The sequence below is a fragment of the Taudactylus pleione genome, unplaced genomic scaffold (assembly GCF_031769625.1).
Source record: "Taudactylus pleione unplaced genomic scaffold, aTauple2 ptg000376l, whole genome shotgun sequence".
Lineage (NCBI taxonomy): Eukaryota > Metazoa > Chordata > Amphibia > Anura > Myobatrachidae > Taudactylus > Taudactylus pleione.
This window is the reverse complement of record NW_028284777.1, coordinates 1,122,120-1,134,480: the sequence shown is the minus strand read 5'-3', so window position 1 is coordinate 1,134,480 and position 12,361 is coordinate 1,122,120. Positions and strand designations below refer to the sequence as shown.

Here is a 12,361-nt window from a genome sequence, read left to right as displayed (position 1 = left end):
GATATTAGAAATAATTTATTCAAAATCTTAGTACATGTAAGGTCATGTATTTTTCTACAGATGTAACCTCATACATTTAGCCTCAGTGGGGGGAATTCAATTCAATGCGCTAATGAATAGCGACGGGAGGGACTCCCGAAGCTATTCAATACACCTCTCCTGGGAATGCAAAGAGAAATTCGACCAAAGTGCCGGGTGCGCGGCTGTTTTTCTGCATAGCGTGGCGCTAACAGCCACGCGCCTGGCACTTTGGTCAGAGAATGCCGGTTACCGCGCCTTAACACCCTTGTTAATGCACGATGGCCGCGATAACTGGCATTCTCCGACCACACAGCGCACTGAATTGAAAAGCTCCGGGAGCATGCTCCCGGCGCTATTAGATTCGCCTTGAATTGAATTGCCCCCAGTAAGTCACGCGGCAAGTGACGTCTGGCGTGAGCGGTGTAGCGTCTTTAACTCGTGCGTCTTAAGCTGGGTACACACTAAACAATTGTGTACCCATCGATGACGCAGACGGGGCGACATATCGAGCAGTCCGTACACACTGCCGGCCCTCCCTCATAGTGCTGCATGGGATCATTAGCTGCATCGTCTGATCTTACATGCAGTACAAAAGATCAGGCGATGAGGCGGACAACCCCACGGGAGCACGCACTACACAAAGTAGTGCACAACACTACACATTTTTAACGATTTGTCATTCCAATGTGTCAGAATCGGCCAAATCGTTAAAGATATCATGTAGTGAGTAGGGGCCTTTAGTCGCAACGCAATGGGACATAACCACTTCACAAGACTGCACTGATTAATTTAATATGATCTGTGAGCAAAAAAAGAAGTAACAAAGATGCTTGAAAAGGTGAGAAGGAACACACACAAAGATAGAGATGAGAGAGAGAGAGAGAGCGCGAGAGCGAGAGCGACACATTGACAGAATTTTCATATTTTGGCCTCTATTCACCACCACAATGGCTTTGAAATGAAACAAACAAGATGTGATTTAACTGCAGACTTTCAGATTTAATTTGAGGGTAATTACATCCAAATCAGGTGAACGGTGTAGGAATTACAACGGCTTCTATATGTGCCTCCCACTTTTTAAGGGGCCAAAAGGAATGGGACAAACTAAACAATCCTAAATTTAACTTTCACTTTTTAGTACTTTGTTGCAAATCCTTTGCAGGCAATTATAGCCTGAAGTCTGGAACGCATAGACATCACCAGACGCTGGGTTTCATCCCTGGTGATGCTCTGCCAGGCCTCTACTGCAAATGTCTTCAGTTCCTGCTTGTTCTTGGGGCATTTTCCCTTCAGTTTTGTCTTCATCAAGTGAAATGCATGCTCAATCGGATTCAGGTCAGGGGATTGACTTGGCCATTGCATAACATTCCACTTTTTAGCCTTAAAAAACACTTTGGTTGCTTTTGCAGTATGATTCGGGTCATTGTCCACCTGCACTGTGAAGCACTGTCCAATGAGTTCTGAAGCATTTGACTGAATATGAGCATATAATATTGCCCAAAACACTTCAGAATTCATTCTGCTGCTTTTGTCAGCAGTCACATCATCAATAAATACAAGGGAACCAGTTCCATTGGCAGCCATACATGCCCACGCCATGACACTACCACCACCATGCTTCACTGATGAGGTGGTATGTTTTGGATCATGAGCAGTTCCTTTCCTTCTCTTCCCATCACTCTGGTACAAGTTGATCTTTGTCTCATCTATCAATAGGATGTTGTTCCAGAACTGTAATGGCTTTTTTAGATGTTGTTTGGCAAACTCTAATCTGGTCTTCCTGTTTTTGTGGCTCACCAATGGTTTACATCTTGTGGTGAACCCTCTATATTCACTCTTGTGAAGTATTCTCTTGATTGTTGACTTTGACACATATACATCTACCTCCTGGAGAGTGTTCTTGATTTGGCCAACTGTTGTGAAGGGGTTTTTCTTCAGGGAAATAATTCTTCTGTCATCCACCACAGTTGTTTTCCCGTGGTCTTCCGGGTCTTTTGGTGTTGCTGAGCTCTCCGGTGCGTTCTTTCTTTTTAAGAATGTTCCAAACAGTTGATTTGGCCAAACCTAATGTTTTTGCTATCTCTCTGATGGGTTTGTTTTGATTTTTCAGCCTAATGATGGCTTGCTTCACTGATAGTGACAGCTCTTTGGATCTCATATTGAGAGTTGACAGCAACTGATTCCAAATGCAAATGTCACACCTAGAATCAACTCCAGACCTTTTACCTGCTTAATTTATAATGAAATAACGAGGGAATAGCCCACACCTGTCCATGAAATAGCTTTTGAGTTGATAGTCCCATTACTTTTGGCCCCTTAAAAAGTGAGAGGAACATATTGAAACTGTTGTAATTCCTACACCGTTCACCCGATTTGGATGTAATTACCCTCAAATTAAATCTGAAAGTCTGCAGTTAAAGCACATCTTGTTTGTTTAATTTCAAAACCATTGTGGTGGTGAATAGAGGCCAAAATCTGAAAATTCTGTCAATGTCCCAATATTTATGGACCTGACTGTGTGTATATATGTATATATATATATAAAATTACCAACAAGCTTCAGCACACTCCTTCCCTTAGACATCAACTACCACGGTGCCAGCTGCAAACAATAATACAGTCAACCAAGCGCTGCACTCGACGGTCTCAGAAATAAATAATCCCATCACAAGGTCATTGCTACAACGTTTCGGGCTTTATTACCTGTCGTCAGGCTGCCTGCCGACGGGCAATAAAGCCTGAAACGTTGCAGCAATGACCTTGTGATGGCATTATTTATTTCTAAGACCAGCAGCGCTTGGTTGATATATATATATACATATATACATACACAGCTTCCAAGGTGTAGGCACTCCTTTTCCGAATGAGTTACTTGCCGTGGTGCGCACTTTAGAAGTAGATAGAACAAATGTTGGTGTCACTCTCTGGACTTAGTAATAATCCACAAAGGCAACTGTGTCACATGTCAACGATTCGAGTTTATTATAAAACTCGTCATCACCTGATGACGAGTTTTATAATAAAGTTGAAACGTTGACATGTGACACAGTTGCCATTGTGGATTATTACTAAGTCCGGAGAGTGACACCAACATTTGTTATATATATATATATATATATATATATACATACACATATACACACACACACACATACAGATTTCTCTTCTGTTCACTCACTTAGTTTTTTTTATCAATTAACATTTCTAATTTTTTACTATGCAGCATTTTTTCCATACCTGCGATCTATGTGTCATGTGTGTACCGGGAAAACCTCATTGAAGGCATTACCACCAACCATTGACAGCACAGTGGCCGACCACGGGTGCTTAATGATTGTGAGCAGCAGCATGTGACCAGAATTGTCCATGGTAACAGAAAAGTGACACTGGCTCAAATCACATCCAATGCATGAGGTACCAGATGCATATCCAGTAGGTCAGTACAGCTTTCTTTAGCTTCCATGTGATATGGGAGCAGAAGACCCACCAGAGTGCCCCTGTTAACACTATCACATCAAACACAGCGCCTCAGCTGGGCTTGTGGCGTCTCTATATGGACCCTGGAGAACTGACAACATGTGGCATGGTCTGATGAGTCATAGTTCCAGTAGTTTCGGGCTGCTAGGGTTCAGGTGTGGCGCAAACCCCATGAAGCCTTGGACATCAGTTGTCAACAAGGCACAGTACAGGCTGGTGGTGGTTCCATAATAGTGTGTTCACGTGGCATGGGTTTGGTCCGCTTGAACACGTCATTGATCGGTAACTGCTACATTGCATTGCTTGATGACCATCTGCAGCTCTTTATGGACTTCATGTACTCCCCACAACAATGGACTATTCCAGCAAGATAATGCAGGGCTTGACAAATCCCAGGGACCAAGTCACCATGGCTACCAGATTTTGCTGCCTGGCTACCAGATTTTGCAGTGAGTGAGGAAGCAGATCCTCACCAGCCCCCGCGGAGATTCGTAACTACAGTATTGCGGCATTCATTTCATGCCCAGGAGTGCATGTGCTGAGTGTCGTCTGCAGTGACTGCTGTGCCTGTGTCCGTTCCTGGCCTGCACGGACTCCTCCTGTTCTGCTCTGAGACAGACAGCATGGGTCAGTCTACGCTGCTCCTCCTGTATGTCCCAGCTATCTACTGTCGCCTATCTCTGGCTGCATAGAGCGCCCTGGTAATAGGGTCTATGCGTGGCCAGGGATTGCGGAGCAGCTTCAGAGGGATAGTGGTGTGACCATGAGGTGAGGGGGGCTTTTGTTGTACTTTCTGGCACCATTGTTTTAAATTAAATGTGGTGCGTTATTACTGGAGGATGGGGAGTGTAGCATGGGAGCCGTGCAGAGCAGTGAGGGGGCCTCCATGTTACTATAGCCATTCAACTGCAACAATTTTGTGGACTAGTATAGTGTGTATAACAGTTGCATAACACACAGAGCTGTGCTCCTCAATCACTCCTGTAATTTTTTTGGGGAGACAGCGATCTGGCTCCTACACTTTCATCCTCATACATCTATATGAAAGAGCCCAATTAATTAAAAGGTATTATATTAAAGATTGCTCACAGGAATTGACAGCACCTTCAAATGGTGTTAGTTCCCAATGACCTGTTTCTTCCTATTGTAAAGGAGGTACAGAGTGCAAAGAGGGATCCAAATAGATACCATCTCCTCCAGGTGCCCTCTCAGATTATGAAGTGCACTTGTTAGTGATAGGGATTGCAGGACAGCTGCTTTTCTGAGCAGCTATCCCACAACCAGAGCAATGCTGAACTGCCCCTGTACTGTTGTATATACCACTGCAACTTGTGGCGATTATAGGAGGTCAATCAGCACTCAATTATGATTAGGTCCCTTCGGTATCTTAAACTTTTCTGAAGTTGAGATTTTAGTTGGTGGAACCAAACTGTCCTGTATATCCAATACTTTGGGGTCTATTTACCAAGCCTTGGATGGAGGGAATTTAACTCCATTCACTTTGTCTCCATCGAAGGCTTAGTAAATAAACCCCTTAGATGCTAAGAATACCGATCATAACTACAACTCATTAACTGGAACAGTACTAGACTGTGGCCTTTGGTAGTGTGCCTGACGGAACTCTAGATGGACTATGGTTGGAAGTCTCTCTACTGGTGCTGGTGACTTCAGCTGACTGATTTACTGCTTAACTGGCTTTCCTGCTTTCAAGCTAGACTTCTTTTATTTCAGTAGGTGAATGAGGAGACATTATACTGTGCGCCAATTCACTCACAGTTAGGGCCACCAGCAGAGTACAATTTTTCCACTGGCAGTAGTATTAACAATGCAAGGATACCAAACCCAAAACACTTCTGTGCTACTTCCCTTTATGACACAACTAGACCAGAACTTCTCCTCTCTATATAACGATTGAATGTCATTTCTAAATGTTTATAGGTGGAATTAGTCTGAAAGTGGTGAGCAATCTACACTTCTCGCAAGCAAGCCACACTCCTCACCATTACGGCAATGTGACTTGCCTAGATTGTTACATTTACTAAAGGATTCTCAAAACCATTTGTAATTGATTGTTTCAGATATTAAAATTGTTTTCCCACAAATGTCATAGTATGGAGTAAAGAAAAGGAAAATAAAAAGAAGGATATTAAACCATATTCTTACCGCAGAGGTAGGAGGATGCAATAACGAACAAACACACCCAGCACCCAAATAACTGTGACCCGGAAGCTGAGATATTGAAAGTTGTAGTTTGTTCTGGTTAGTAGATTCCATGATATAAGCTCTTCCGATGAGAACCTCTGAGTTACCTCATCTTCCACAATAGCCTCAAAACCTTTCTTAGAGAAGTAGAAGGCATCAGATAACTCGAAATCCCCACGCTGTAAGCATTGGCTTCTACTTTGCCTTAATCCTACAATCTCTGTCTCCATTGGCGATTCATCTCTCTGAATGATACCTTAGTGGGTTAGAAATAAAAAGAATATCTTTTAATATATGATCACTGTTTTGTTTCTTGAAAGCAAACTACGAACATCACTAGGCTAAAGGATTCCAAGGGTGATTTCATGTTGTTAACCTCAAGACCAGCATGCAGATTATAATTGTTTATGTCATATGAGAAGCTAGTTGGCCTCCCAAACCAGGCCACTGTGAAATATGAGAAAGGAACATTTCCATTGTTGACACAAACTAGTATAATGTCTTCAATCTATCAGCATAATACTGTTGAGACCTAAGAAAAATATTGTCATGAAAAACTGGAGCTGAGATCACAAAACATTTACATAGCACAGAGACTACATACCGACTAATGGCCATCTTTTGAAACAGACAAAAAAAATTCTCTCAGTAAATACTGTATATTTGCAAACATATGGTTAACCCACACCAAGGCGTCTCTGCTTTTTGGTGGTCCTAATGCTACATGATAATAGCACCCCACTTTGGGTCATACATTTATGCATTTTGTATGGGCTCTTATCATGCAACATAATAATTATAGATTTCTAAATTGAGAACTCATCTGGAGGCACCCCAGGAACCTCCAATATGGCACTACAAGGTGTGCTGGTCCTTGTAATGCCATATTGGAGGTTTCTGGGGTGCCTCCTGGTGAATAATCGCTCAATTTAGAAATATATAAAATTGTATGGGATCTTATCATGTAGCATAATAAACTGCTATGGAGGCATATAGGCAGGAGAAACAACGTACAACCCCTCTACAGCAGCCTCCGACTGGCTCCTGAAACTTACACTGTGAGCATGTGCAGTGTCAGATTCCCAGGAAGAGTCTGTCACAAATGTGAAAAACAATATGTCGGGGATGTAACTCACAGGGACAGTGGTTAGTGTTGCGATTATTAATACATAAACCAAGTGTTTTTAGAGTATTTATTAACAAACATGTCCCATTAAGGTTTCTATATAAAAATAGTGTGTGTGTGTTCCGTAGACAAAAAAACTTGCTGTTTCACATATCCCAATAAGGGATTCAATGAAATTCCGATCATTAAGGTTGACGCCTTAATGGACGTGTTCCTTGCGCAATTCACAGATATGGTATGCCATCACACCCTGTGGTTAACTGTGGATTCAACACTCTCACAGAGTGAGATTACTGTCACTCACAAAACGGTGGCGCTGCTAATTCACAGATTTGTGTGCTCATTGGAATACACACATTGATAAAGGAGCCCAAGAGCCCCGAAACGTTGGAATACATTTGTGACAACTTTTAATATATTTTTTTGCACACCACTCTCCGAGTGCCGCAGTTATTTTGTATTTTGCTTTTCTACAAGTTCCTTCTCTGAGGGCACCGGAGCAAGTTGTTTTTCTTACAGAAGAGTAAGAAAAACAACTTGCCGATCCGTTTACATTACATACACACACACACATATATATATATATATCACACATACACAGTACTCCTCTAGTCAGGGGCGTTTCTAGAGAGGAGGGGGCCGATGTGCAGTCTCCTCTCCGCCCGGCCGTGCACTGACCTGTGCGCAGCCAGCGCTGGAGTTATAGACTCTGGGCACTAGAGTGTGCCCAGAGTCTATAGTGTATGCACAGATCACCGGGAAAATGGCCACGACGGTCATTTTCCCTGTACTGTGCATGCGCAAACAATGGGAAAAGGGCCGCCGCAGCCATTTTCCAGTCGTTTTACAGCACCAGACCCCAGCACCGACGTGGGACTCCGGAGAGGTAAGTAATATTATGGGTGCAGGGTGTGCGGTGCCCCCCTGGAGCCAGGGGCCCGTGTTCCCTGCACACCCTGCACCCATTATAGATACGCCCCTGCCTCTAGTGTAGCTTCTAGCACACTCAGCTGATGCAAATAACTTGATATACAGACAAGCGTGTGCATCAGAGCAGAGAGTGACACCCCAGGCAGGAAAGAGGAACTGCAGGGTTTGTGACAGGTGCAGGGTGCTAGAATGAAGACTACTCGAGGCATATAAAAGAACTCTCAGGATAGCAGCATGACTGAAGTCAACATTTCAATGCCTTTATTTGGGCATTTTCATCAGGACATACCTGTTACCATATGTATTCTATTTGTTATATTTATATATATTAAACTTTTTATACATAATTATATATTTTGTTGAACAGCACTTAGTGGTTTCATTTTTCACAAAAACTGCAACCTCCTATTATTTGACATTTTCCTCACTTCAAACCATCCTACAGTACGTGCAGCAACAGGACAAATCTTCTGATCTTGCCTCCATGTATATTGTGCATGTTATAGCAATAATGTAATCTCTAGTTTTGGTTCTCGTTCTCCCCAAAACTCATAATAGAGAATTGGGGGTCTAAATACAAAAGCTGGTGATGCTAATGATCAGTGCAGCAGCATTTTATCAGTAAAAGAATATAGGGGACAGCTGAAGACCCTGCACAGCTATGTAACTACACTGGAGCACAGTTGTGAACAGGAGGGGTCTCCCAAAGCTCAAAGAAAATTATTGACAGAGGGAGCCATTAACCAGAGTAGTCATCTTGGTCAATGAGGCCCTAGAGATCCTAGGGGTGGAGGGCCTCTAGGACAGGGAGGAGGAATTTAAAACAAAAGATGTGGAAAAAAATAACTTTAATTCAAGGAGGTAACAATTATTGTAAAAACCTTGCTACATACTACTATTGTCATGTGCCATGGCCCAACTAGGTATTATATTTATTCCTAGGAAGGGTGTAATTAGAATAAACAGCTTATAGCTACAAGTTTTCTAAAGCTTATTTAGTGCAAGTATGGAGGGGAAGAATGTGTAGAAGCAGGGAGAAGTGTGTAGTGGGATGAGCTAACAGTTTGCTTATACCAACAAACGTATCATTATATCTTATTGACCATTCAAAATTCCAGATTAGGAGAGAGCCCAGGATGTGGACCAGTGCCATACTTAATTTCTGGGCAGTTTACCAGTTCTCCTGCTGGTATTAAAGGAATATCCTTTCATAACAAAATATTTTGCATTCAAATACACTGGGCAAATGACTGGAGCATTAATGCATTATGCAGTTCTCAGTTTTGTTTGTTTGTTTTAACTAGAAACAATCTTTTTGGTGAGGTAAAAAATAAAGCTTTAAAAATAAAATCCTGGAATATGGGCTCTTTTTATACATGGAAAGTAGCAGACGCCCTTGATGCATGTAAATTGAAGGACATAGTTCAATAATCTCATTATGGCAGCAATGCGGAATTCCCTGTCCAACATATCTGCCTTCACGATTGCTGTGCCAACGATGCCTCGGTACAATGCTCTGTTACACACTAGAACCAGGACTCAGCATAACTGCCAAATGCAACAAGTTTTATGCCAGTGTCAAAGTCTTCAAGTTCACTTCTCTCCCACCTGTTATTAGCAAAAGGAAACGAATGCCTGCTAGTGTAGACTACAGAGCAGACCTATCACACATACCGTTGTTCAACCTCCAAAATGAGGGGATTGCTAAGCAACAATATAGAGAGCCTGCAAGATGACAGTAAAACTTACATATGTGTGCAGTTAGGTAATGCCAAGAACCAATATTAAGGTGCCCACACATATAGCGACATTTTACACGATTTGGCCGATTTCGACGAATCGTGACGACAAATCGGGTAAAAAAAGTACAAATCGTGAGTTTATACTCACGAGCACGATGCCGATGTGCGTCCCCGCTTGTCGTATATCGCATCTTCTGATCTGCCGTGCTGTAGGGCAGATTAGCCAACCATGAACACGATGGAAGCAGATCGTGAGGGTTTTTTCCCTCTCGATGAATCGTACGATTCATCACACAATGCGGAATTTGACTGATAGAAGCCTGGACACGCCCCATTGCCATTTTGTGCAGCATCGTGTATGGAGCAAGACAGTCGCACTTTGGGAGCCTGCACACTGAAGTGTTGTTTTGTTGGATATTTGGTGAGTATTTGTACAGTTTAAATGCAACCACACTGACCACCAATATGTGCTCCCCACTGCCCACCAATATGTGCCCCCAGGTAATAAATGCATGACCCAGCCACCGCCCGCCGTATTGAGGCGGGTGGTGGCTGGGTCATGCATTAAGCTCCCCCACTGCCCACCAATGTGTGCCCCCAGGTAATAAATGCATGACACAGCAACCGCCCGCCGTATTGAGGCGGGTGGTGGCTGGGTCATGCATTAAGCTTCCCCACTGCCCACCAGTGTGTGCCCCCAGGTAATAAATGCATGACCCAGCCACCGCCCGCCGTATTGAGGCGGGTGGTGGCTGGGTCATGCATTAAGCTCCCACTGCCCACCAATGTGTGCCCCCATGTAATAAATGCATGACCCAGCCACCGCCCGCCATATTGAGGCGGGCGGTGGCTGGGTCATGCATTAAGCTCCCCCACTGCCCACCAATGTGTGCCCCCAGGTAATAAATGCATGACCCAGCAACCGCCCGCCGTATTGAGGAGGGCGGTGGCTGGGTCATGCATTAAAAGCTCCCCCACTGCCCACCAATGTGTGCCCCCAGGTAATAAATGCATGACCCAGCCACCGCCCGCCTCAATACGACGGGCGGTGGCTGGGTCATGCATTAAGCTCCCCCACTGCCTACCAATGTGTGTAATACATCAAAAAAATAAATAAATAAACACGTATTTTACAAAAAAATCACCACACATTACATTTAAAAACACACATTATTTAAAGCTGGGGGTCTTCTACCTTTCGGTCTCCAGCTGTTGTGGAACTACAGATCCCAGGATGACCTGCCACCCACCTTTGAAACTGTTTTTAGGGCATCCTGGGATCTGTATTTTTACCACAACGACAGGCCCAAAAATGGAAAACCCATACTGTCAAACAAAGAAAAACATTATATTACCAAGCAATAAACACATAACATTCCTGTAAAAGAAAGCATGATTAGAATACCATAACAAACCTTTAAAAACCTGTATAAAAAAGAAAATATTAAAACATTAAAAATGTGAACTATAACAACATTACATTTAACAAAACTATATACACAAATATTTAAAATGTCCTTTTTTTTCTTATTCATAGATAATGTCCATGGATTCTGAACGTGAATTCGTTACAGAATTCATTGATATCCTGCACTCGAAAGAGTGTCTGTGGAAGATCAGTTCTCGGAAGTACCACAATAAGTCGCACAAGTTGGCCGCACTAGAGGAACTTTTGGTGTATACGAAAAAATACATATCTGATGCAAACCTGAAAACTGTACGGCAAAAGATTCAAAATCTCAGGACAGTGTACAAAGAAAAAAAGAAGGTGGATGACTCCAAAAAAATCGGGAGCGGCCACAGATGAAATATATACTCCGGCAGTGTGGTACTACCAAATGATGTCATTCATCAGTGAACAAGAGCCTCAAAGGGAATCAATCATCTTGATGTCTGAGCGTGAGGGAGATGAGGAGGTTGCAGAAGTCTTGGTAAGTAGTGACACAGTTTAAACCAAAATCCTTAATGTTTTTGTTGTTAAATCCCAAATGTTCAATTTAGTCAGTAGTTCACAGACAGTCCTCCTGCCATGGTACAGCACCTGGTCCATTGAAATAGGTCATGTACTCCTCCCTCACTTCTTTGGCACGTGCGGTGGATGTTGTTGTAGTTGGTGGTGCAGACACAGATGTCAAATGTTCAATGTCCTCCAGGAGTCCTACATCTTCTGGTCTAGCTGGGACTGGTCCTCGTTGAGTAGATTTTCTTCGCAGAAAGTTGTGTAGCACACAGCACGCCATCATGACCCAGTCTATATTCTCCACATGTAGATTGATGGTGGTGTGGAAAATGCGGAAGCGGTTGCTCATTATTCCAAACGCATTTTCCACAATGCGCCGTGCCCGGGATAGACGGTAGTTGTATATCCTTTTCTCTCTGGTCAGGCCCCTGTGTGCAAATGGCTCCATCACATATTCATGTAATGCAAAAGCCTCGTCTGCAACGAAAACATAATTTAGGCCATGCTTTGTCTGGTCCAGTGAGGGCAGGTTGAGGTTTTTTTTGGCGAGTCTCTGGTAGAAAGCAGTCTTTTTGAAGGACCCACCATCCGAAGCACGCCCATTCTTGCCGACATCCTCAAACAGAAATTCGTAGTTGGCATTCACCACTGCCATGAGAACGATGCTGAAGAATCCTTTGTAGTTGTAGTAGTATGAGCCGGTGTTGGCAGGTGGGTTGATGCGGATGTGTTTCCCATCGATGGCTCCTCCGCAGTTAGGGAAATTCCAACATTGTTCAAAATCTTCCGCGATGCTGGTCCACTCCTCCACGGTGTTAGGAAACTGTAAAAATAGTAAAAAAGGGGTTAAAACATGACTATAATATTTTTTATATCTTTTTTCCCTATATAGACTCCCACCCA

At 43.2% G+C, this 12,361-nt stretch overlaps 1 protein-coding gene across 1 annotated transcript in view; it reads right to left on the bottom strand.

The window, feature by feature from the left end:
• Positions 1-12,361, bottom strand: part of GPAT3 (glycerol-3-phosphate acyltransferase 3) — an 89,874-nt gene that overhangs the window by 34,707 nt on the left and 42,806 nt on the right. The window contains exon 3 of the mRNA XM_088445026.1: positions 5,662-5,956. Within this exon, the coding sequence (XP_088301152.1) occupies positions 5,662-5,956 (295 nt within the window). The remainder of the gene's footprint in view (positions 1-5,661; positions 5,957-12,361) is intronic.